Source organism: Gopherus flavomarginatus, chromosome 2 (genome assembly GCF_025201925.1).
Source record: "Gopherus flavomarginatus isolate rGopFla2 chromosome 2, rGopFla2.mat.asm, whole genome shotgun sequence".
Taxonomy (NCBI): Eukaryota; Metazoa; Chordata; order Testudines; family Testudinidae; genus Gopherus; species Gopherus flavomarginatus.
In genome coordinates this window covers 13043462-13070769 of record NC_066618.1, presented here as the reverse complement: position 1 = coordinate 13070769, position 27308 = coordinate 13043462, and the positions used below count along the sequence as shown (strand labels likewise).

Here is a 27308-nt window from a genome sequence, read left to right as displayed (position 1 = left end):
GTGTGCACTAGAATTTGCAGCCCTCTAGTGCTGACTAATGCACTGGGTTGACAAGCCCTAAGCTGTCCGGACCCGAGGGGCCTTTTTGAACCTACTAGCATGTTTTGCTGTGGATGAAGTAGAAGTTGCTTCCCTTGCTCCTCCCTGTCGCTGTGGGATGTTTTCAGGCTCCTGTTGGGGTCGATACTGGACACAGTGAAGGGCACAGATAGAAGAATCCTGAAGTACAGAGGAGCCTCTGTGGAATTGGTGAGTTTCAGGTTGTGAGTAATGACTGATTCTGTCAAAACCTGAAGCAGAATGTATTAAACTACTTTCAATCTGAATCCCCTCCAGAGGCTTGAAGGCTTTCTAGTCTCTCGAGCTATTCCATAGCATCTGAGATTTGGAGGATCCTGCCCCAAACCACTTTCTTTTTTCATTGTGTATGCTTCAGAATCTCTTGATTAATACATAAAAATATAATAAAGGTTTAAAAATAAAATTTGATAACATAAGAACGGCCGTACCGGGTCAGACCAAAGGTTCATCTAGCCCAGTATCTGTCTACCGACAGTGGCCAATGCCAGATGCCCCAGAGGGAGTGAACCTAACAGGCAATGATCAAGTGATCACTCTCCTGCCATCCATCTCCATCCTCTGACAAACAGAGGCTAGGGACACCATTCCTTACCCATCCTGGCTAATAGCCATTTATGGACTTAACCACCATGAATTTATCCAGTTCTCTTTTAAATGCTGTTATAGTACTAGCCTTCACAAGCTCCTCAGGAAAGGTGGTCCCCAACTTGACTGTGTGCTGCGTGAAGAACTTCCTTTTATTTGTTTTAAACCTGCTGCCTATTAATTTCATTTGATGACCCCTAGTTCTTGTATTATGGGAATAAGTAAATAACTTTTCCTTATCCACTTTCTCCACACCACTCATTTTATAAACCTCTATCATATCCCCCCTTAGTCTCCTCTTTTCCAAGCTGAAGAGACCTAGCCTCTTTAATCTTTCCTCATATGGGACCCTCTCCAACCCCCTAATTATTTTAGTTGCCCTTTTCTGAATCTTTTCTAGTGCCAATATATCTCTTTTGAGGTGAGGAGACCACATCTGTACACAGTATTCGAGATGTGGGCGTACCATGGATTAATATAAGCGCAATGATATATTCTCAGTCTTATTCTCTATCCCCTTTTTAATGATTCCTAACATCCTGTTTGCTTTTTTGACCGCCTCTACACACTGCGTGGACATCTTCAGAGAACTATCCACAATGACGCCAAGATCTTTTTCCTGACTCATTGTAGCTAAATTAGCCCCCATCATATTGTATGTATAGTTGGGTTTTTTTTTCATGTGCCATTTTGTTGCCCAATCACTTAGTTTTGTGAGATCTTTTTGAAGTTCTTCACAGTCTGCTTTAGTCTTAACTATCTTGAGCAGTTTAGTATCATCTGCAAACTTTGTCACCTCACTTTTTACCCCTTTCTCCAGATCATTTATGAATAAATTGAATAGGATTGGTCCTAGGACTGACCCTTGGGGAACACCACCAGCTACCCCTCTCCATTCTGAGAATTTGCCATTAATTCCTACCCTTTGTTCCCTGTCTCTTAACCAGTTCTCAGTCCATGAAAGGACCTTCCCTTTTATCCCATGACAGCTTAATTTACATAACAGCCTTTGGTGAGGAACTTTGTCAAAGGCTTTCTGGAAATCTAAGTACAATAGGTATAATATAATATGATAGGACTTTGTGAATCACCAAAATTCACAGACCATGTTGGGAACTAAATCACTTTCATCCTGCTACCAGAATCTTTTTTAACATGAAAATGAATAATTGTTTTGATACTTAAAAGATCTCTATAGTAAAATAACCCAACACAGAATAGCCATCTTCCTAAAATAACATCTCCTTTCTTGGCTTATAGGTAATTATACTCTAGTCTTCTCTGGCCTCGTTTGTACTTTACCAAAAAAAAAAAAAATTGCATTGTGAGTAAACATTTAACACTGCATCACCAGGACATGGTCAGTAAAAACATTATTTTACAGCAATGTGAGTGTTGCCATGAATTATCGTAACAGCTGAGCAGTATATTAAATAAACCTTAATACAGTAATATGTAAGATACTCACTCCAGAATGGGGTTGATTTGGTATGAGATCACTTGCCATGGAATGAAACACCATTCCTCCATCATGATCCATTTCTACAGTTAACCTGAATGTAAGGAATCATAGGCTGTTAGAACTCTTTTCTTAGCCTCTGGTTTCATTTAGTCGTTGACTGGAATTTGTGAACTGTCAGAACTGTTGTACTTACAGAGCAGGTTTTACAAAAGCTTGCAAGTCCATTCTCAAAGCTGCAACTCCATAGCCATATGAACGAGTCACCTTGCCAGGTATCCCTTGTGCAAGCTGACAGGAAAAGGAAGAATACATGAGGATCAAACTAATGTGTCGAGGATGAAGCACTAACTCAATCTGAGAAGGTGTTTCCTAAAGCCGTCCAGCCATAGATGATCTCTGGCAGTGTTTGGCCTATTATTTGTAGTAAATTATGCTACCTCTATAAAACTTGTACGAATAGCAGAATCTGAGCTATATTTGCATTTTGAATGCAAACAAAATTTCTTATTAGATTAGGTGAAAGCTGCTCATTAATATGGAGGCAACTATTATTTTCTAAAATTTTATAAAATTTCATTGCTAAATATTTATTATAGTTAATAACACTTTGTGCTTCACAGCTGAGGATCTCAAAGTGCTTTACAAATATTATTTAAGCTATGCAGCAGCTGGTAAGTTGTATTTCCCAGGGACCAGGGAAGAGTCTGACAGAAGATAGGTGACTTGACCAAGTTTATGGAGTGAGCTGGGAATCCAACTCAGGAGTCTAACTCCTAATTCCCTATTCCCTTATTAAAAACAAGTGTTTTCATATAAATGAGCTGTGTGCGCAGTTATTAGCTAATCAGTAGCAGAAATCACAATTCACCACCTGCCTCCCATGTTGTAAGGAATAAATAATAAAATAGCTTCACTGTTACTGAGTAGCATTCAGAGCAGAAAAAAGCAAACGGAACTGACAATACTACTTAGCTAAATACTTAGCGGTGATAGTACATTTACCTTGCTGTCTAGACTCATGAAACCCAATGCATACCCCTCGCATTCAATTTTGTTAATGAGGTTGGGTAACGTGAGTGGAGTGAAGGAAATATGAATGGAGGCACTACCACCTGCAGGAACAACCTGGAATCAAAATATACAGACATTTAGCTAAAGCAAATGAGCAGTTTTGCATTATGGAAGCATCTTAACAGATCTACATCTAAGGTTGTATTGAGCTTTGCAGTTAAAGCATGGATAAAAATCTCTTTGCACTGCTCTATGCCCAGACTTGCACAAAAATGACAAAATATTAATTAAAACCAATGTAACTATTTCCATGCAAATCTATGTGACACAATTTTAGCCACTTTGATTCTGAAATAAAGGTGTCTGTGCGTACACTTGCACCAAAATAACTAAATTGATTTTAAGAAACTGAATTAATTTTTTGAGAACTTAGTTAAGTTTCTAATTAAACTTGAGTTCCAAGAATTTACAAATGACCCCTTTAAAATTTTCTTTTATTACGTCTAACCTTGTACTTGAACTCTTTGGCAAAGAAGTTCCTTACATTTGGGAATTGAAAATTGAGACACTGCTAGATTATTCCAAGATTTAAGATGTGGCGGGTTTTTTTGTTTGTTTTTTTAAAGTTTATTAATGTGCAAATTTTTGACGTATCGACACACACTCTCATAACTTTGTTTCCAATGCATTGTTTCTCATGTTTTTTTCCTGTCAAATTTCTGAACGTATTTTATTCTAGATACTGTGGTCCCTAATTGATTTTGCATCAATTAATTTTTGACGCACTATGAGTTATACAGTATATTTGTACAGGATGAGTCACATGTGAAGACAGCCAGAGGTTGAAAGGTCTGCATTCAAGCTCAGCTAGTTATGCTTGCCTGTTCTTCACAGGGTGAAGGACCTGCTTTCAGAGCTTGGTTCTTGAACTTCTTGGACCTTGGGAAGCCTTTTTGGAGACCATTGTTATCCTGTTGACTTCCTATGGCCTGCAGAAGTCTCTCTCCAATCTTTAAGATTTTGTTTTCCTACTGCTCTTGCTCTGCACCAATGAAAAACCTTCCCTTGCTATCCCATCTCCCCAGTCCTATACAGTTGGCTATTTGCAAACTATAAGGACACATAAGAGCCACTGCTTACCATTTGTGTAGGAGTTATACAGTAGGGATAGTCGGAAGGAACCCCTTCATGAGCTTGTATAAGTACAGAGATTATTTTCTTTTGATTATTTACTGGTCTCCAGACTTCAGAATCACTCCTTCCTTCCTCTTCCTTGTCTACATCTGACTCCTGCAGGTATGAAAGGATAAGAAATGTTACACATTCAGCACCGGACTATGGGAGGCCAGAATCATCATTCTCAGAACAAAAGAAGAGAACAAAAATAGCTAATACCATTTTGTCTCACTTTCCAGCATAAACCCTGGTTTCTCCCATTAAACACTGTGACTCCTGGGGGCGCTGAATGACTGATCTCCCACTGAAATCAATGGAAGGTCGGGGTACCCCAGTGCTGTTCAGATGACAGCAAGACTGAGCCTTAGGAGTGTCTTGCCCACCATGCAAAGCCGCATTCCAGCCCTAAGGCTGCCTAGATTAATGTTTTCAAAACAACTTTACCTCCTAACATGACAAAAAATAGTGTTGGTTTGACACCAATTCATAGATTTTAAGACCAGAAATGGCCAGTATGATCTAGTCTGACCTCCTGTATAACACAGGCCATAGAACTTCTCCAAAATAATTCCTAGCGCAGATCATTTAGAAAAACACCTCATCTTGATTTAAAAATTGTCAGTGATGCAGGATCCACCATGACCCTTGATAAATTAACAATGGTTAATTACTCTTACCATTAAAAATTTATTAATTTCCAGTAAGACTTTGTCTAGCTTCATCTTTCAGCCATTGGCTCATGTTATATTTTTCTCTGCTAGATTGAAGAGCCACTTATTTAATATTTGCTCCACATATAGGTACTTATAGAGCGTAATCAAGTCACCCCTTAACCTCTTAATTAAGCTCAATCACTGGAAGGCATGGTTTCTAATCTTTTAACCATTCTTGTCATTCTTCTCTGAATCTTCTCCAATTCATCAACATCCTTCTTGATGGCACCAGAACTGGACACAGTATTCCAGTCGCAGTTGCCTTAGTGCCAAATACAGAGGTAAAATAATTTCTCTACTACTACGCAAGATTCCCGTTTACGCATCCCAGGTTTGCATTCATCTTTTGGCCTCAGTGTCACACTGGGAGCTCATGTTCAGCTGATTATCCACCATGATGCCCAAATCTTTTTCAGAGTCACTGCTTCCCAGGAGAGAGTCCTCCATCCTCTAAGTATGACCTACAGCAGTGGCTAACCTTTCCAGACTACTATACATGTTTCAGGAGTCTGATTTCTCTTGCGTACCCCCAAGTTTTACCTCACTTGCTTACAAAATCAGACAAAAATACAAAAGTGGCACAGCTCACTATTACTGTGAAATCGCTTACTTTCTCATTTTTACCGAATTTTATAAAATAAATCAATTGGAATATAAAATACTGTACTTACATTTTAGTGTACAGTATATAGAACAGTATAAACAAATCACTGTGTGAAATTTTAGTTTGTACTGACTTCGCTAGTGCTTTTTATGTAGCTTGTAATACTAGGCAAATACCTAGATGAGTTGCTGTACCCCTGGAAGGCTTCTGTGTACCTCTGGTTCAGAACTCTGACCTATAGTCTTTGTTCCTAGATGTATACATTTACAGTTAGCCATATTAAAATGCACAGTTCTCATGCACCTAGTTTGCCAACATATCTAGATTGCTATGAATCAGTGACCTGTCCTCTTCAATATTTACTATTCCTACAATTTTTGTGTCATCTGCAACTTTATAAGTAAGTGATTATTTTGTTTTCTTCTAAGTCATTGATAAAAATATTAGTGTAGGGCAAAGAACTGATCCCTGTGGGACTCCACTGGAAACAAATCCTCACAGTGACAATTTCCTGGTTACAGTTCCATTTTGAGACTTATCAGGTAGCCAGCTTTTAATCCATTTAATATGTGCCATGTTCATTTTATATCTTACTATTTTAATCAAAATGTTGTGCGGTACCAAGTCAAATGCCTTTCAGAAGTCTAAGTATATTATGCCAACACTAGTACCTTTATCAACCAAATTTGTAATCTCAAAAACAAAATTGTTAGTTTGACAGGCTCTAGTCTCCATAAACCCACATTGATTAGCATTAATTACATTACTCTCCTTTATTTTTTATTAATTGAATTCCGTATCAGCTGCTCTTTATATTCCTGGGATCAATGTCAGGCTGAAACCTGTGATGACCCAGATCATCCCATTTACCCTTTTTAAAAATTGACACATTAGCTCCCTTCCAATCTTCTGGAACTTCCCCAGTGGCCTTCAAAACATCCTCTGGCAAGGAGTTCCACAGGTTGACTGTGCATTGTGTGAAGAAATACTTCCTTTTATTTTAAACCTGCTGCCTATTAATTTCATTTGGTGACCCCTAATTCTTCTGTTATGAGAAGGAGAAAAATAACACTTCCTTATTTACTTTGTCCACACCTGTCATGATTTTATAGACCTCTATTATATCCCCTTGAATCATCTCTTTTTCAAGATGAAAAGTTCCAGTCTTATTAATCTCTCTTCATATGGAAGCTGTTCTATACTTCTAACCATTTGTGTTGCCCTTTTCTGTACCTTTTCCAATTCCAGTATATCTTTTTTGAAATCGGGTAACCACATCTGCATGCAGCATTCAAAATATGGACGTAGCATGGATTTATATAGAGGCGATATGATATTTTCTGTCTTATTATCTATCCCTTTCTTATTTATTCCCAACATTCTGTTAGCTTTTCTGATAACGTGGTTTAAAGAAAGAGACTGCCATGATCTTACATCATCTGTCATGAGGGAACCTGGAGAAATGGTGTCTGGGCTGCTAGAGATTTTATCACAGTTTAACAGGATTTCAGTCTCTGAGGTGCTAGCATTTGACTCAATCTCATTCTCATCTACGTCCTTAATAGGAAAATGAGGGCCATAAAACAGCAAGAGGTCCACCAGCTTCTCATTATCTTTTTCTTGATTGTAAGTTTTCCAGTCCATGTGGATGTCTGAATGAAAAAGGAAAAATCTATTAATCTTAGTCAGGCCAACGATATGTAGCTTTTTTGACCCTTGAGAAAAAGTGGACTAGGTAGATAATGGCACCTGGATACATTGATGCCAAGTTGCACCTGAGTGGAAGTTTTTTACTCTCAGGACTAGTCAGGTGATTCCTCAAGGATCAGAAAAGCATAAATGTGACTTAAACCCATCTTTGCCTGTCACTGGTCTTGCACTAGACACAGCCTAGCCAGGTCCAAGGATCCCAGCCTACATCTTTATCAGCATTAGCTATGATGAATGTTTTATTTGTTAAGTAAATGCATAAGAATGTCCATGCAGGGACTAGCTCAGTTTTCTGTCTTCTGACAGTGGCTGGTGCCTGATGTCAGGGCCGGCTTTAGGCCGATTCAGCCGATTCCCCGGAATCGGGCCCTGCGCCTTAAGGGCCTTTTAAATTTTTTTTTTTACTTACCCCGGCTGCAGTCTGCTCCAGGGTCTTCCATGGCCCCGCTCCCCTGACCAAAGCACTGGCGGGAGTGCGGCTGCCCCACAGCCCGGCTCTCCCGGCTGGAGCCCTGGCTGGAGCGGAGCAAGCCACCCCGCGGCCCCGGCTGGAGCCCTGGCCGGAGCGGGGCAAGCCGCCCCACGGTCCCGCTCTCCTGGCTGGAGCCCTGGCCGGAGCACGGCAAGCTGCCCCGCAACCCCGCTCTCACGGCTGGAGCCTCGGCTGGAGCGGGGCAAGCCGCTCCGCGGTCCCTGCTGGAGCCCTGGCCGGAGCGCGGCAAGCCGCCCCGCGGTCCCTGCTGGAGCCCTGGCTGGAGCGGGACAAGCCCTGCCGCCCCAGCTGGAGCCCCAGCCAGAGCGAGACAAGCCCCGCTGCCTCGGCTGGAGCCCCGGCCGGAGCGCAAGCCCTACCCTGCAGCCCTGCTCTCCTGGCTGGAGCTCTGGGCCCCCAAAGCCCTGGGATAGCAGGGGGGTCCGGGGGCTATTTAAAGGGCCGGGGCTCCAGCTGCCTCTGCCACCCAGTCCTTTAAATAGCCACCGGAACCCCCCCATGTATTCTCCAGGGCTCCGGCGGCTATTTAAAAGGTCCAGGGGGGTAGAAGCAGGGGAGCCCCAGGCCCTTTAAATAACCCTCAGAGCCCTGGGATAACGGGAGCCTTGGGGGCTATTTAAAGGGCGGGGGCTCCAGCTGTCTCTGCTGCACCCCCTGCCCTGCCCGCACCAGCCCTGCCCCCCCTGCCTGCAGCCAGCTCTGCACCCTGTGCCCACAGCCAGCCCCTGCCAAACCCCCTGCCCTGTCTCCAGCCAACCCGACACACACCTCTGTGACCCTGCTCAAAGCCAGCCAGCCCCACACACAGCCCTACCCGCACCAGCCCTGCACCCCCTGCCCGCCCTGCCCACACCTAGCCCCGCATCCCCTGCCCTGTCTCCAGCCAATCCCTGCTGCACTCCCCTGCCTGAAGCCAGCCAGTTCCGCACTCCTCTGTCTCCAGCCCTCTCAACCCCTGCTGCATCCCCCTGCGGCCCTGCCTGAAGCCAGCCCACCCCACACCCCTGTCTCCAGCCAGCCCTGCACCCTTTGCCCTGCCTGCAGCCAGACCCTACCTCCAGTCAGCCCCTGCTCTGCCTCCAGCCAGCCTCATGTCCACTGCTCCCCTGCAGTTCCCAGGGCAGTAACCCTGCACACCTGCTTCAATGAGGGGGACAGGGAGCAGCTGGGACCCACACATGTGCACACCTGCAGGGAGTGGCAGGGACCCACACATGTGAAATGGCGGTCATTAATAGGCAATCAACAGCATATATGATGCAATGTACATAATATATAATTGTATTATTTATATAGTTATGGAAAGTAAATAATACATGGAAGAAAGACAAGGCTTTTTTTTTTTTTTACACCTTTTTTTTTTTAGGTCATCCCTGCCAGGGCCCCGCCGAAAATGTTCGAATTGGGCCCCACACTTCCTAAAGCTGGCCCTGCCTGATACTTCAGAGGAAATGACTAGAACAGGGCAATTATTAAGTGATCCATCCCCTGTTGTTCAATTCCAGCTTTCAGCAATCAGAGGGTTAGAGATACAAACAGCAGGGTTGCATTCCTGACCATCTTGGCTAATAGACATTGATGGATGAAGTTCATCATCCTCCATGAATTTATTCTCTTTTTAATCCTGTTATAGTTTTGGCCTCCACAACATCCCCTAGTAATGAGTTCCACAGGATGACTGTATGTTATGTGATGTGATTCTTTAGTTTGTTTTAAACCCGCTGCTTGTTAATTTTATCAGGTGATTGATGGGGTAAGTCACACTTCCTTATTCATTTTCTCCAAACCATTCATGATTTTATAGACCTCTATCATATCCCCCCTTAGTCTCCTCTTTTCCAAGCTGAACAATCCCAGTCTTTTTAATCTCTCCTCACATGGAAGCTGTTCAATACCCCTAATCATTTTTGTGTTTGGTGATGTCCAAGACACAAAGAAAGATATGGCCCATGCACTGAAGAGAAAACTCCTGAGAATTTGTCTTTTAAATGAGTACATTCTGAAGAGGAAGACAAAGATTGGATGCAAGTGACATTTAGAAGAGCCCAATGGTGCTAAACTTAGAGTGGGATTTTTTCTTTCCAGTAATAGCATGACAGCAGCATTTTATTGACATGAGTTAGCTTTAGGAGGGTTTCACAGAAAAAGTGAATTTCAAAGGATACAGATGAAGAGAATTCCGTCAAACACACGGTGCACTGGAATAGGATGTTTTCCCATTTCACACTAAACACTAGGTTGTGCTAATTATATTCCCTCACTGACCTCTGGCTCAAACCTGCCTGCTCTGCTACTATACACATCAGCCTTGTCCAAAGGTAACACCACAACGATAAATGCTTTTGTACAGCTAGAGACTTAGCAGCACTGGCCATTGCTCTATATTAGCTAAACTACTGAATTAGCTGTCTCCTCCTATTCCTTTATTGCCCTCAAAAAAATAATCCTAATTAAGAAAGCTGAAGGTGTGTTAATTGCTGTGCTTTCATTACTGCAGGGACTGCAGTGCTAGCTAGTATATCTTAGAATATGAAACCAGCCTTACCACAAGGAGTGGGGTTGTTGAGTCTGATGCAGCGGGAGACCGTATCCCCACCAGAGACATGAGCACCAAACCTGGAAAGGGGGAATAACTTCATGTTACAGGGCTTGGCTACACTAGAGAGTTGCAGCGCTGGTGAGGGGGTTACAGCGCTGCAACTTAGGATGTGGCCACACTTGCAAAGCACGGCCAGCGCTGCAACTCCCTGGTTGCAGCGCTGGCTGTACACCCGGTTCAGCCTCGGGTGTAGGGATTCCAGCGCTGGTGATCCAGCGCTGGTCAGCAAGTGTGGACGCCCACCAGCGCTTTTATTGACCTCCGGGATATAAGGAGGTATCCCAGAATTCCTGTCCACAACAAACCGGAAGAAAGGGAGAGCTCGGAGTTCAGCCAAACTGCTTATTTAAAAAACAAACACAGCTCCTGTTTGCTGAGCGAGCTGAGGCAGGCAGGGGAATTACTTTGGAATGTTCACAGCTGTTTGCTTGAAGAGAGAAACAGCACGCTCACACGGCAGAGGGGGAGGGGGAAGTCCGTGTTCAGCAGTTGCTGATCTGGTCTGACGAGTATTTAGCAGTACATACGTTGCATTTAGTGAATGAGAGAGGAGTGGGGGAATGGAGTTAGAACTTTTAAAATGATTGAAGGTAGGCACAGTCCTTAGAACTTGCAAGGCAGGGAGCTGAGAACAGTGTCAACTCCAAAAATCCATTCTGTCTGTCTCCTCCACGTTCCCTGTCACATTCCACCCCACGCCCCTCTTTTGAAAAGCACGCTGCAGCCACTTGAATGCTGGGATAGCTGCCCACAATGCACCACTCCCAACAGCGCTGCAAGTGCTGCAAATGTGGCCACACTGCAGCGCTGGTAGCTGTCAGTGTGGCCACACTGCAGCGCTGGCCCTACACAGCTGTACGAACACAGCTGTAACTACCAGCGCTGCAAAACTGTAAGTGTAGCCATACCCACAATGTGCAATTGTTAAGTTAACTCCAAAGAATTATTCTTTTAAATGAGTCATTAACAAAGTGGAAACAGATCAGCTTAAAGAGTTAACTGCTGGCAGTTTGTTGTATTGGAAACCAGATAATCTATAGTCAATCTAGGAAACAAAGTTATTTTGTACATTCTGTTTACATTCCATTATCCGTTCCCTCCATATTCTGACAACATAGTTGTCTCAGACTCGTGTGCGCAAGCGAATGTAGTGCTCATGAAAGATGGTCGATAAAGAAGTCAACAGAAGTGTTGGAGTGGCAGAAGCCACCTCCTCAGTGAGCAGTGCACTGAGAGGAGTAGCAGGACTTTCTCCACCACTAGTACTGGCATGCCAGTGATCTCTGTTCATGCTGGCCCTGAATCAATTGAGCCTGGAATGACTGAGAAAACAGTCTGGAAGAATGGTTGGTAGCATGGCTGATGAAGGATTTAGGAGATGATGTATATGGAAGCAGGGCATTTTACAGTCATGCTAGGAAACACAAACATAACAGTATGCTAAACTTATCTACATCAGATAAGGCCTTAGTGTATTGTTTGACTGTCTAAACAAAATAAAGCACACACTGTATTTTGACAAATATACCACTGAACACTGCCTGCCTTCTTACTGAACAATAGCAAATGACCAAAACTGAACAGTGTAGGCATAGTCTAATGGCATTTAAAACTTCTGACATCCTTACAAACAGTATTTGGGGAGCTATACCTGATTATTGGTATCTTTGTTTGATGGTCAGTCTGAGGTCCTGTCATCTGCAAGAAGATTGGGCAACCTTTCACAGTCATTTGCATAGGAATTAATGTAGGCTGTAAATCTCCCACCTAAGAAAAAACAATGCATCTTGGCAATTAGAATTAAATACTACTTTAGAACGTGGGTTACTAAATTATATCGTCGCCTTTGAGCCAAATGAATTTTCAATTTTTTTTACTCTTCTCTTTTACAGCAAATTAGTGAAGCAAGAGATCTAATGAGGACTCTTGTCAGCATGAAAGTTCTGTACTTAATTTATTGGTCATTCTGCTTGATGCCTTTTCTAGGAGAGAGTTCTCCTGCTGACAAAAAACTTCCAGCCCCCACAAGCCGCAGCGGCTTTGTTGGCAGGAGAGTGCTCCCTGCTGACAAAGTGCTGTTCACAACAGTGCTTTTTGTCGTTTGGGGTATGTGTGTGTTTTTAACACCTCAGAATGACAAAAGTTTTGCCAACAAAGTGCCAGTATAGACCAAGCCTAAGAGTCTTTCCACCAGGCACAACAGCACAACATATTGGGTTGGTGGAGCAGAGTATTGACTGTTGTAACTGGATTTTGTAGATGGAACAAAGCTATGTTGTGGAACTCTTGTTACAGCCCTATGAAAAAAAAAGGCCTTCAACGTGTGTCCAAAACCAGATCCATACGTTTTAACAGGAGAGGACACTTGTCAACTAAACCTTGTTAGAAGAAACAGTCTAGAAAAAAAAACAGGAGTACTTGTGGCACCTTAGAGACTAGCAGATTTATCTGAGCACAAGCTTTCGTGGGCTACAGCCCACTTCATCAGATGCATAGAATGGAACATACAGTAAGAAGACAGATATACATACAGAGAACATGAAAAGGTGGAAGTTGCCATATCAACTCTTCCTCCTTTTCATGTTCTCTGTTTGTATATATATATATATCGTACTATATGTTCCATTCTATGCATCTGATGAAGTGGGTTTTATTCCAGGAAATAAATTTGTTAGTCTCTAAGGTACCACAAGTACTCCTGTTCTTTTTGCGGATACAGACTAACATGGCTGCTACTTTGAAACCAGTCTAGAAAAAGCTACTCTGAATCCTTATTTAAGTCCTAACTAGCAGACAACTGTGTTTTAACAAAGAGGAATTTGGGGAAAGACAATTGGCCCCAAACCTACCATGCAAATTTGGTGACCAGAACAAAAAGCCTCACCTACCCTACAGATGAGATCATCATGGTACTCTCCCCACATGTTGTTATAAGCTGTTATTTCTATGATTAGCTGCTGGAAGGCTTTCAGAGTTCCTGTGGAAGGTTGGGCATGGAAAGCCACTCCTCTCCCATGAGACAGTAATGCCAGCACAAATGCTAAAAGAACAGAAGAGTATTTGATAAGATTTCTAGGAAATGGAATAAGGTTTATCTTTCAAACAAAATACATGTTCAGATCATTGGCTGGTATTACTCAGGGTAGTTCTACTGGCTTCAGTGGAGCTATGCCTATTTACAAAGTTGAGAATTCAGCTTCTAGAATAGAGTTTCCCAAACCTTTCCTATTGTATTCCCCCTTCCAGCTCTGCCAGCAGGCCACATACCCCCTTCCAGATCTACCAGCTGCCCATGTACCTCTAACCTTCTTATCACTGATACTTTGTGTGTTCTTCTTAACACTACTTGTCTTTAGCCATCTGCCTGTAGTTCATTGTTATATACGGATATAGTTATAGTGCAATGTATACAACCAAAAAAACCCCAACCAACAACTAAGTACTGAGCTCAGTTAGCTTGGATAATTGCTGGGCAATTGACCCTGCGCTGTACAGGTAAGGGCTCCGTACGTCAGTGTCTCTGTGTTTTTGTGATCTCACTGGTAATCTTGAAGTAAATTAACTACCGTATTTTATATAACAAACTCCCACAGAATTTTAAAGCTTTGTCTGAGTAGCCTATTATGAAAATGCAATAAATAAAATCCACCATTACACAGTTCCTGCGTACCTCCCAGAGGTGTCTCACATGTCCCCAGGGATACATGTACCACAGTTTGGGAACCCCTGCTCTAGAATCAAATCATTTTCACTCCAGCTTCCTATTCAGTAGTTCTCAATCTGTTTTTATATTATGGATCACTTGTTAAGTCAGAGAATCTTCCAAGGACAACCTCCCCTGCCAACCTCCTAATTCTGCACTTTTCTGTGACAACTGTAATGCTTGATTACATGAAAAAGCAATATTGGTAAGATGAAAATAAACTGACTCCAATGGTATTGGAGTGACTGACTGGTTAACTTTGTGATCTGTGCTGTTTATTTCTTTCTAAATGTTTGCTAGCCCTCTAGTTGTGTTGGTGTCTGCAAGTCAGAACATCAAACAGACACTTGACAAAGCACTCCAGATGTAGAGAAGGACTTGTTTGTTTGCTTGATCAAAAAAATGTCCCAGAAACCGCAAGACAGTCCTGACTGGAAAATACATGGCAGGAGGCTTCACTTCTTCAAACCAGAGTGCTCTGCTGTTGAGATAGACACAGCTTCATGGACCACTTGTAAGTGTATCACAGGATACACTGTGAGAACTAATGTTAGGCATTTACTCCTGGGGGAATTCTGCACCAAAAAACTGAAAATTCTGCAAAATTCTGCATATTTTATTTGTCAAAACAACACAATATAATCACACCAATTTCAATTATTTTTGGTAATTCATTTCAAAATTCCTGTCAGCAAGTATGTCTGTAACAATACAGACAATGAAAAAGATTCAGGAAATGTTTTTTGACAAATAGATTCCTTACTAGTCATATAAATACAGAACTCTGAGTAATTAATTTAAACTACAATACAGAATCTATTTCCCACACCCCTCAGAAGCAGTGCAAAGGCTTGGGGGAGGCAGAGGTAATGGAGAAGCTGGGGAAAAAAGAAGGAGCCTGGGAGTGAACCTGGAGGGTCGATGGGTGTGGGTGAGAGAAATATGGAACAGGTTTTTTTGGGGAGTAGGGAAGGATTGTTGGGGAGCCTCCCCCAGACAGACCCTGGCTGATCTTTAGCCTCTCCCATTCAGTCAGGCACATCTGCCCCTGTCCCCATGGGTCCCTGTGCCCCCTCCTCCTGTCTCCATGTGTCCCTGCACCCCCTCAGCCAGCCCCTCCCCCATCCCCATGTATCCAGGCATCCCCTCTCCTCTGTCCCTACATGTCTCTGTGGCCCCACTCAGTCATGCCCTTTCCCCCATGTGGCCCTACACCCCGTCCCCATTTTGCCTGTGCCTCTACTCCCCGTCAGCCCCTGCCCCTGTCTCTCTTGTCCCGCCCCACTAGCCCTTAGTCTGTTGCATCCCCAGCAGCCTCGTGTGCCCCACATTGTCTGTCCACCCATATCCCCTGTCTCCTGTCCTGGCCCCACAGGCAGGGCACTGCAAGGAACACAGCGTTTTCTCTTCCCTATAGCAGCTGGGGCGGGCCCCAGGGTGTCTGCTCTGTTCTAGCACCACAGCAGACCCTGGTGGGCAAAAGGTGTAACTGCAGCAACTTTCCAGCAGAAGTTATTTTCTGCAGCACACGAATTATGCACATGCGCACTGGCACAGAATTCCCCCAGGAGTAGGCATTCTATTGCATCTGTGTTTTATTTGCTATGGGCTAGATTCTGATACCACTACTCACTCATAGCACCTTCATAAATAGTCTCAATGGCTATTTGTGAAGTTAGGTGCTCCTCTAGATGAATAAGGGTATTGGAGTCTGATTCTTTGTATTGATATAATACCTTGCACAATGGAGCTGTGATCTTTCCTGGTTAGGACCTCTGGGAACTACTGCAATACAAATAATAAACAACAAAGGATCATGTCCTGCCTGGTCAGTCCATCCAACCCTACTGAAATCAATGAGGCTGCAGGGGATGAAAGTCAGCTCAGAATGTAGCCTATTTTTTTAAATTTTAGAGCTTGTAATAAGAACCAGATTGACAGCCCTGGGGCCTGGACTCCTCAATCTACAGAATAGATACTGAATGCTGTGGGCAAGCCCCACAATGTCCACCAGTATGTTTCAGTCTGTCCTGGAGGCCCAGACTCTAATATAAAGGGATTTCCATTTCCATTCAGCCCTCTTTCCGTGGATGCTGTTGCTGAGTGCGCCAGTTGTGAGAAAAATATCTTTCTGGCCAACAAAAAAAGCTTCTTTCATACCTGACTGTGCTTTCTTGGCTGCATGTCTTCTGATTTGTGCTGTTCTTTTCACCAGACTGGCTGTGGAGCTTGTAAAAGGAAAAGACTCAATGTTAAGTCTGTGAACAGCACAAGTCTTTGCTAACTTTACAAGCTAATTCAGCCAAACTCCTAGATTGTTGGTAACTAGTGCTCAAAGATAGACTTCCTAGAATCACCAGCTAAATGAATTTTTAAAATAGCTTCTTTATATGTGAAGCCATTTAAATGCCAACATACAAGTTCAGGATTCGGTAAGCCAGATCCGCAGCGGGTGTAAATCAGCATAGCTCCACTAATGTCAAAAGTGCAATGCTATTTACACCAAATGAGAATCCTGCCTTTTGTGTTTCCAGCAAAACTTGATGGCCTGGAACCATAGTACTTCAGCCAGAGGATTCATCATTTCTCATAAGCAAAGCAAAGTAAACTTAAGAAACACCCCATATTGCAGCACGTAGTACTGGTGGTACAGTCCATACTGAACCAATGGAGCAGTATGGCAATAGGGGATTGTCCCCTCACACCAGCATACCTCCACTTCAATGGAATGATTCCAACTTTACACAGCAGTGTGAGAGGAAAATCAAGCCCAGTATCCGATTAATTAACGAGAAAGTCACAACTTACAGATAGTTTCCGTGTTCCTCTGAGGTAACTGGACAGCTGCTGAAATATTCAGCTTCTAGTGTGAATGGAGCATCGATTCCAGTGTGATTGGTAAGTATCAGCTGGCGTGTTACTATGCTCTTCAATGCAACTTCAGATCCAAAGTCCAACAAAAGATCTTGAGGACTTTGTAACATTTGCTTCTCATCACTAAAGATAAAAGTGACCTCAGATATTAAAGCTAGCACTCCTCTTTCTTCATAGCATAGAAACAGTTTAGGCAGAGTTGAGATTTCCAGCATAAGGCAGTTTTGATGTCCTTTGTTAAAAGGACCAACTAGCCTAAGATTTATACCACCAGCATTTGCCAGTATTGATTTGCCTCAGTTAGATTCCTGTAGGAATTTATTTCAGGTGCAGTGATTATGCTGATCTGCTAAATTAAAGCTATTTTTTGTTCATCTGAAAAGAAGAAACAAGGACTTAAAGTACACTCTGAAACAGAGTAGTCATGCTAGGTATCACAAGAATACAATTAAAAATATCAGGCAGACGTAGGCTTAGGAGCGTTGCATTTGTCATATACCAGATTTGGCAACATGGCAGGAAAACTTCTAAACAGCCCAGGATATTTGATCTTAAATTATATGGTATAGAACTCAACACTTTAATATCCATATCTAAGAGTTAAATTTACATATTTTAAACATTGCAGACAGTTACTGTGGTATGATGGGTGTAGGATCCCCATACCTTGGCTGGAAGCGAGAGGGCTAATTCTTTCACTCCAAGCAGAGAAAGCAAAGATACTGAATTAGAATATAGATGGACTATTACAGTGCATTAGATGTTAAAAACCAACACACAAACCTGGGTGATTATTTTATAACACCTTCGTTTACCTGGTAACTTTACTGTCACAAGGTATCAAGTATGTAACATGTAGTCCCTTTACTTGGCCAGAAATGCCCAGAAAAAGAGGTTCAATCATATCTTCTATGCTACAGCAGAGGGTAAGGTCATTCAGCTCATCCTAATAGGAGAAAGTCACATCTTCTTTGTAAATGGAGTCAAAGATACAGATGAAAGATGTCATAATCAAAAAATGTATTAGAAAAACACATACAAATCTTACTGGATTAAAAAAAACAGAATTGCAGGGGATGACTGAGAAGTCTTACAGGTTGCTTCTCATGGATTTCCTACCACACCATTGCATCAAAATTGTTTGATAGTAGGTACCAAATTAAAAATGTGCTGATGTTACTGTATGTTTTGTGTCAACATCAAATAATGTAAACCTAAAAATGCACCATTCCTGATTTTTGCCACATTTTCTGGTAGAAGCCTGTCTTTTCAGTGCTGGCCTGCTTGTGGAAATGGATCTCGTTGTCTGGACACATTAATTCCGACTTCCCTCCTTTAAGTTTTTCCAGGTAAGGAAGAATTAGGATATGTTTACACTATAGATGCTACAGTGGCATAGTTATGGCACTGCAGCTGCACAGCTGTAGTACCATAGTGTAGACACTTGCTACAGTGATGGAAGGGGTTTTTCCATTTCTCTCAAGAGGATGAGAGGTAGTAGGTAGGTCGACAGAAGAAATTTTCTGTCAGCCTAATGGTGTCTATACCAGGGTTTAGGATGACAACTATCTCTCTTGAAGGTGTGAATTTTTCACATCCCTGAGAAATGAGGTAGGTTGACCAAAGATTTAGGTGTAAGCAGGCCTTAGAATGAGAGAGTAGAATGGTGGGAATTAATGTAAGGAAGATGTTTTCAGGACCATAAAGTAAAATTTAATCAATTTAATATGTGTTTTAAGAATAAAAGGTCAAAAATAGTTTTGTATATTACAAAAGCAGCATTAATCATTAAGTATAAAGAAAAGGGCATAGTAGAAAAAAATTAAAGCAGCAAGCAAGCAGACTACAAAGTCGATTTAAGGTGCATATAATTTAAATATCTTCTGTCTTCAATCATGTTAGTTTATAAAGCAGTTTGAGACAGATTCTATGCACAACTGCATTGTACTATACTTGCAAGTGCTGTTTTTGCCACATGGACTTGAAATAAGAATCCCAGTGTTCTCTGTGCTATTGAAATTAGACCAGTTTTTAAACTTACCATAATATTAGCTGTTAGCTCTATACACAATTCTTTTTCTTCATGTGGGCCCAAAGTGCCACTTCTTGGGGAGACAGTGGCAGAGCAGAAAGCTGACTGACTTCCAATAAGCTATCAAGTAGGATAAACACTTGAACATTCAGTTAACTGTAATGAAATCTACTCCATTCAAAATTCACCTCAGATTGGAAATGATTGTCAGGATGAAGCAATACATAGAATCTCTATGTTTCAGGAAAACAACAGATCTGATATATAGAGTCGGGACACACTTCACATGCCCTTTAATTCCACTATGTTCAATTACTTAGATACTTTTTTCTTAATAGTAAATTAGGGCTGCCAATTAATCACAGTTAACTCACGCAACTAACTCAAAAAAAGTAATTGTGATAAAAAATTTTTATCACGATTAATCACATTTTTAAACTATAGAATACCAATTGAAATGTATTAAATATTTTTGAATATACTTCTACATTTTCAAATATGTTGATTTCAATTACAACACAGAATGCGAAGTGTACAATGCTCACTTTATATTATTTTTATTACAAATCTTTGCACTGTAAAAATGATAAACAGATAGTATTTTTCAATTCACCTCATACAAGTACTGAAGTGCAATCTCTTTATCGTGAAAGTGCAAGTTACAAATAAAGATTTTTTTTGTTACATAACTGCACTCAAACAACAAACAATGTAAAACTTTAAAGCCTACAAGTCCGCTTAGTCCTATTTCTTGTTCAGCCAATCGCTAAGACAAACAAGTTTGTTTACATTTACGGGGACATAATGTTTCACACTTCTTATTTACAACGTCACCTGAAAGTGAGAACAAGCATTTGCATGACATTGCAAGGTATTTACATGCCAGATATGCTAAACATTTGTATGCCTCTTCATTCTTTGGTCACCAGTCCAGAGGATGTGCTTCCATGCTGATGACATTCGTTAAAAAAAATGCAAATTTGTGACTGAACTCCTTGGAGGAGAATTGAATGTCTCCTGCTCTGTTTTAACCACATTCGGCCATATATTTCATGTTATAGCAGTCTTGGATAATGACTCAGCACATTGTTCATTTTAAGAACACTTTCACTGCAGATTTGACAAAATGCAAAGAAGGAACCAATGTGAGATTTCTAAAGATAGCTACAGCACTCGACCCAAGGTTTAAGAATCTGAAGAGGGATGAGGTGTGGAACATGCTTTCAGAAGTCTTAAAATAGCAACTCTCCGATGTGGAAACTACGGAACTGAACCACCAAAAAAGAAAATCAACCTTTTGCTGGTGGCATCTGACTCAAATGGTGACAATGAATATGCATTAGTCCGCATTGCTTTGGATTGTTATTGAGCAGAACCCATCATTGGATGGACACATGTTCTCTGGAAGGGTGGTTGAGGCATGAAGGGACATATGAATCTTTAGTGTATCTGGCATGTAAATATCTTGCAATGCCAGCTACAAACAGTGCCATGCAAACACCTGTTGTCACTTTCAAGTGACATTGTACACAAGAACTGGGCAGTATTATCTCCTGCAAATGTAAAAAAACTTGTTTGTCTGAGTGACTGGCTGAACAAGAAGTAGGACTAAGTGGACTTGTAGGCTCTCACGTTTTACATTGTTTTATTTTGAGTGCAATTATTTTTTGTACGTAATTCTACTTTTGTAAGTTCAGCTTCCATGACAAAGAGATTGCACTATATTATTTGTATTAGGTAAATTGAAACTATTTCTTTTGTTTTGTACTGTGCAAATATTTGTAATCAAAATAATAATAAAGTGAGCACTGTACACTTTGTATTCTCTGTGGTAACTGAAATCAATAGATTTGAAAATATAGAAAACATCCAAAAATATTTAAATGAATGCTATTCTATTATTCTCTAACAATGCAATTAATCACGATTAATTTTTGTAATCACATGATTAATCACAATTAAATTTTTTAGTCGCTTGACAGCTCTAATAGTAATTATTATTATATGTCCACTTTTCCCACACAAGTCTGCCTCCAAAGCCCAAATGTGGTTAAAGGCCCAGAACAAGGGATTTCTCAGTTACCTCATAATATAATCATAGAATCATAAATTAATTCCAATAAATCAATGGAATTCCTGACACAGCCCAGGGTGACAGTAACTTACAGGACTTACCAGTACTGCTGGAGTCCTGAGGGGGGCATGGCCTCAACCGCAAGAGGCGGTACCTCTCAAGATTTAAAGGCCCTGGGGCTCAGAGGTGGGATTTAAAGGGCCTTGAGCTCCCACAGCTGTGGGGAACCCCACTGAGCCTTGCCAGGCTGGGGCAGGGATCTCCTGCTGCTGTGGGAGCTCTGAGTCCTTTAAATCCCAGCCCCAGCCCGGCTGCCGGAGCTGCGGGTGGGATTTAAAGGGCTCTGGGCTGCCCGCAGCCACGGGAGCTCTGAGCCCTTTAAATCCGGCCCCAGCCAGGCTGCCAGAGCTGTGGGAGGGATTCAAAGGGCTCTGGGCTCCCCGCAGCTGCGGGAGCTCTGCAGGGCCACCGGGAGGTGGGGGGGGCAAAGGGGGCAATTTGCCCCAGGCCCCCACGAGAATATAATATTCTATAGTTTTGCAACTTTTTTTTATGGAAGGAGCCCCCAAAATTGCTTTGTCCCAGCCCCCCTGAATCCTCTGGGTGGCCCTGGACTCTGAGCCCTTTAAATCCCGGCCCTAGCCCAGCCGCCGGAGCCGCGGGCAGGATTTAAAGGGCTCTGGGCTGCCTGCAGCCATGGGAGCTCTGAGCCCTTTAAATCCCGGCCCCAGCCCGGCCGCCGGAGCCCAGAGCCCTTTAAATCCCCACCACGGAAGCCGGTGCGAGCTGGCACGGTGTACTGGCTCTTGCAGGTACGCCATACCGGACCATACCGGCTTACTTTCACCTCTGGACGCAGCACAGTACTTTATGTAACACAGTGGCTAAGTCTGTCCTGTCCCTTCTCGAGTAGCTAGTCAACATAGAGAATAAGATATATCTACTGCTCCCAGTTAATAGAGTTAGGGTATGTCTACACTACCTGCCAGATCAGCGGGCAGCGATTGATCCAGCAGTGGTCAATTTATCACATCTAGTCTAGTAGCGATAAATCGACCCCCGAGCACTCTCCCATCAACTCCTGTACTCCACCGCCCCGAGAGGCACAGGCAGAATCAACGGGGGAGCGGCAGCAGTCAACTCACCACAGAGAAGACACCGCGGTGAGTAGGTCTAAGTACGTCGACTTCAGCTATGTTATTCACGTAGCTGAAGTTGCGTAACTTAGATCAACCCTCCCCTGCCCCAGTGTAAACCAGGCCTTAGTCCTTTAGCTAAAGGGAAAGGACTGTGCCTTAGAGCAGCGGTTCTCAGCCCTTTTCCTGCTGAGCCCCCTCAACACGCTAGAAAAACTCCAGGGCCCAGCGGGGCTGGGAGGGGACCCTTGGCATAAGCGTAGTTTGACTTCTACTTTGGGAGGTAAGGGCTGGTGGGGCTTGGGCCATCTCCACACAGCGGGGTCCATGGAGGGAGCACCATCTCCACCCCCCGACTCACCTCAGCAGGCCACCCAGCCTGTCTGGCCTGTGGGGCCGCAACCAAAAAATATAATTCAAAGGGGGGACTCAGTTCAAAAAGCTTGAAATCCGCTCAGGGTGCAGGCAGGGGGCAGCTAGGGGCTGTGTGCAGTGAGGGGTGTGGCTCAGGGTGCAGGGAGGGGGCAGTTAGGGGCTGTGTGCAGTGAGGGGTGTGGCTCAGGGTGCAGGGAGGGGGCAGCTAGGGGCTGTGTGCAGTGAGGGGTGTGGCTCAGGGTGCAGGGAGGGGGCAGCTAGGGGCTGTGTGCAGTGAGGGGTGTGGCTCAGGGTGCAGGGAGGGGGCAGTTAGGGGCTGTGTGCAGTGAGGGGTGTGGCTCAGGGTGCAGGCAGGGGGCAGTTAGGGGCTATGTGCAGTGAGGGGTGTGGCTCAGGGTGCAGGGAGGGGGCAGCTAGGGGCTGCGTGTGGGCAGGGAAGTATCAGGGTGCAGGCAGGGGATAGCCTCGTGCCACTCTTGTCTGGGGAGGGGGGATGCCAGCTTCAGTCCCGTACCGCTCCCAGCTTTGGTGGGGGGCCACCAGCTTCAGCCCCACGCCACTCTCAGCTTCAGACCCACACGTGGCTTGGGGCACCGGATTTCATCTGTGGGGCCACGTGGCCCCCCTTAAAAGGCTCACGGACCCCAGGTGGCCACGGACCCCTGGTCGAGTACTGCTGCCTTAGCACAAGAGTTCCCAGGTTTATTTCCTGCTGATGACCCAATCAAGGGGTCACTACACAGAGGACACATCTCAGAAGTTATCTTATTATTTTTATTATTTGTATTGTGATAGCAACTACAGAGCTCAGCCCCTATCTTGTTTCACTACTAACTGTCACACTAGAAAGTCACTTACCTCTTCCCAAAAGTATTTTGCTGGCAGCAGAGTCTGGTTAAATAGTTTGACGGTTGCTTGTGCTGGAACTCCAATATAAATTTCACTGAACACCAAGTGACTAGAGATCAGACATGCTTGGGGGGTCTGAACTTCAACAAAAACAGGAAGATGACTGGAAACAGACACACAAATGGCCCAGTTTTACTGTTGCATAATTAGTGAATTAATAGAGACATTCTGGGAAGCATGAGGATAGTGTTAATTTAGCAATATGTGTAACTGAGTAGCTTATTGATGTATTATACAATTCTGAATGCTGCGGGTGTGGATCATTGTCCATTTCAGGAGACAAAAATATCAAAACTAAAACATGGCTTAGAGGAAAACTTCCATTTTTTCCTCACCTTCCTTCTCCATTTTCGACGTCTAGCTCTAATACTGTCTGGAGACGTTGACATAGCAAGGACCTGAACAGAACAGACACACTGCATTTGCCCAAAGGAGGTAATTCTCCATCAGATGGCTGAATCGTGAATGGGGATGCCTAGGTGATAGAGAAACAAATGTGAATGTCACTCAGAACCTTACTAGGCAGTGTAAAATGCTGAACTCAAGTTCTCAGTTTGGTAAGCTCTTTGCATATCATGCAGATAAAGACCCAAACTGAAGAACTCAGGATATCAATCAGGAGAATGAGAATACAGCACATGATATTGTGGATCTTCCACTGTTAGAGGTAAGAAGTACTTTTTAATTAACTAGACAGGGTCTCTCTTTTAGTTCTGCTAGACTGACTCATTCTGTCCAAGAAAGCTGTGCTTACAAAACGTCTTAAGACCATATTTTGGCCAAAAATCATGTCCAACTTCTACTGACTACTGTAGGAATTACATGAACAACTCTAAGGGCAGAATTTTGCCTTTTATGTTTTAGAGATATGGACCTACAATGATTCTTTATATAAAAATAAAAAACATCTATCCCAGATTCTAGGTGCCCCAGACATTTATTTTAAAACCCAAAGCATGACAAATCCAGCCACAAACCCCACCATATGCTAGCAATAATCAGCTATCTGATACAGCTCCCTATGCTCCTCAGAGTTGACTCTCAGCCACTAGCCTCCCTACCCCCAAAATCCTGGATTTGTAGCATGCTCTGAAGGTCAGCATATTCTGGCTATCATAGACCAAAATGGGAATGTGTTCCAAAGCAAACTGGCCCTCCTGGGAAACATCCCGCCAGCAGCCCCTTCTCTTTTAAACCACGAAATCTTCATCTTGCTTCTGCTGATTTTAACTGCAACTGTATAGCATGAAGAGAGACATGATCTTTCAAATAAGTAAGTTCCAGGCCTTTATAGGTCAAAGACAATCTTAATTATCATCTTAATCCAGAAACTCATGGGCAGCCAACTCATGTTAGGTCTACACTAAGGCGTGGAGTTGACCTAAGATACATAACTTCAGCTACGCAAATAGCGTAGCTGAAGTCGGCGTATCTTAGGTCGATTTACCTGGCCGTGAGGACGGCAGCGAGTCGACCGCTGCCGCTCCCCCGTCGACTCCACTTCCGCCTCTTGTGCGCGGTAGAGTTCGAGTCGACGACAAAGCAATCGGGGATCGATTTTATCATGTCTACACTAGACGTGATAAATTGATCCCCAATAGATCGATCACTACCCGCCAATTCAGTGGGTAGTGTTGACATGCCCTCAGATTACAAAGGACCAACTTTCTTAACAAATTTCCAGCATCAAGCTCCAAAGAGATTTAATATGTATCCCAGGCACAGTATGACAGTGGCATGAATCACTATGTCCAGCAGATCTTTCCCTTGAAAGAACATGGGATCAAATCTGGTTTTCAGTGAGGGTGGCAGAGATACACCTTCCTGTTCATAATAGCTCCCTGTTCATAACAGCTATGAATGTACCAAGATTAACAGTGCCAAAAATATTCTGTGGAGCAGGGCAGATAAATCTGGCACTGAGGACAGGTATACAAGAAGATTAGCGTGACCATCATTTTAAACCATGTCTAAGCCAGTTTTTGTCCAACAGATACCATCTAAGATAGCGATTCTAAAACTTTTGCACCGGTGACCCCTTTCACATAGCAAGTGTCTGAGTGCACCCCCCCCCCATACATTCAAAATACTTTTTAATATATTTAACACCATTAAATGTTGGAGGAAAAGGTGGGTTTGGGGTGGAGGCTGACAGCTCGTGACTTCCTGAGGAGTCCCGACCCCCAGTTTGAGAACCCCTGATCTAAGAAGACAGATTTCCTAGACAAACAATGGGGTCAAGAATATGGATGGAATATATTTGACACATAACATTCTAGGTGATCATAAACAATATTTTTGATATTTTATTGGGCATGAAGTTTTATAGTTGTTTTTGTGACAAATTTGCACTTTTTCAAATGTATTGTTTAATAATCATAAGGCCCAATCCTGCAAGGTGCTGATATCCTCCCAGGAGGCTCCTATTAACAGCAGTGGGAGTTGAGGTCATTCACTACCCCTAAGAACATGCTCAGCATATCACAGAATAAGGCCAGCAGGGAATCTGTGCTAGGCACATTATAAATAGAAACAAAGAAAAATGGCTAAACATTATTGCACTTAATAAAACTTGTGCTGTACTTTCTTGATGTGCAAAAATCAGTTTGTTCATCACCATAAGAAAACTGAAATTACTTTTCTGATTTGGGGGATGAAATTTAGTTCCCCAAGAACTGAGACACAAATGATAAAGAAGATAGTGTAGCTGGCTCTGGGCAGGGTTGTACAGAACTATATTACCAGTCTTATAAAGAACCTCTTGGAATGACTTACATCTTCGTTCCTTTCAGCTAAGCAAGCTTGACTTTCTTGCATTGTCCACCATGCTGGCAATTGACTTAGGTTTTGAATCTCAAAGGTACTTAACACATTTTCTCCCAATTTAATTAAACCTAAATGGAGTGATGGAACATTGATAGAGAGAGCTGGACCCTAGGACATCAAGAAATATACATTAAAATAGATATCAATACCAAAGTTGCCTGATTAAAAAGCATACATTAGCTAAGATTTGTGTTTACATTAACTTAGAACAGAAAGCAAGCAAAGGTTCAGTTTCTGATACAGAAGAGATCACAAAATCACCAAGAAAATATCCTCCTTCTGATTAATATATCTCACTACACTGAGACTTCATTGTGGCCCAGGAGTCCCTCAATGCTAACTGGCAGAGGGCACCTCATACCATAACTCACCTCCAGCCTGATACAAACACATTCCCCCCAAACAATGTATCTAAAAGTTGTCATGTAAGGTATGCAAATCGATAACATGCTGGTCATTAATACTATTGAATGATGAATGTATGGGTGGTGTATAAAGAATTATAAATGTGTACTGAAAATATGTTCTTAAAAGGTATTTTGCAAACAGTGCATAAGCCTGTCCTGTCCTAGACAAAGGAATGTGTTTAGCCTCTTTTCCTTTGTCTCCAGTGTAAACTGACATGAAGACAATGAAGATTACATCCACATATAAGATAAACAAAGCCATCAACTAAATGCATGGGAGACGGGCAGACAACTTAATGATTATGATGCAGCCTTCCTGGCTCTTGAAAGAGTGACAGTAGACTTTGGTAAATACAAGCAGAAAGAGAGTGCCAGTTTGGCATCTGTCACCTGGCAAACAAAGGGAAAGCCACACCTTTTGAGCTCATGAAGAGTGGATCCTCTTGGCCTAAAAACCAAGAGTAGCTGGAAATGACTATTAGTGAGAAACCAGCTTAGACAAAATTATAACTTGCTGAAGTTAAGTTTTAGTCACTAG

General features: G+C 42.8%; 1 protein-coding gene across 2 annotated transcripts in view; it reads right to left on the bottom strand.

The window, feature by feature from the left end:
- DLEC1 (DLEC1 cilia and flagella associated protein) overlaps nt 1–27308 on the bottom strand; it is a 77196-nt gene that overhangs the window by 13235 nt on the left and 36653 nt on the right. For both annotated transcript variants that reach the window (XM_050942412.1, XM_050942413.1), the window contains 16 exons: nt 26313–26471; nt 23873–24012; nt 23487–23640; nt 19053–19163; nt 17827–17957; nt 16946–17134; nt 16298–16365; nt 13323–13474; nt 12086–12201; nt 10381–10451; nt 7067–7284; nt 4280–4429; nt 3131–3253; nt 2322–2416; nt 2135–2219; nt 96–290 (listed from right to left, as the gene is read on the bottom strand). In XM_050942412.1, the coding sequence (XP_050798369.1) occupies nt 96–290; nt 2135–2219; nt 2322–2416; nt 3131–3253; nt 4280–4429; nt 7067–7284; nt 10381–10451; nt 12086–12201; nt 13323–13474; nt 16298–16365; nt 16946–17134; nt 17827–17957; nt 19053–19163; nt 23487–23640; nt 23873–24012; nt 26313–26471 (2157 nt within the window). The remainder of the gene's footprint in view (nt 1–95; nt 291–2134; nt 2220–2321; nt 2417–3130; nt 3254–4279; nt 4430–7066; nt 7285–10380; nt 10452–12085; nt 12202–13322; nt 13475–16297; nt 16366–16945; nt 17135–17826; nt 17958–19052; nt 19164–23486; nt 23641–23872; nt 24013–26312; nt 26472–27308) is intronic.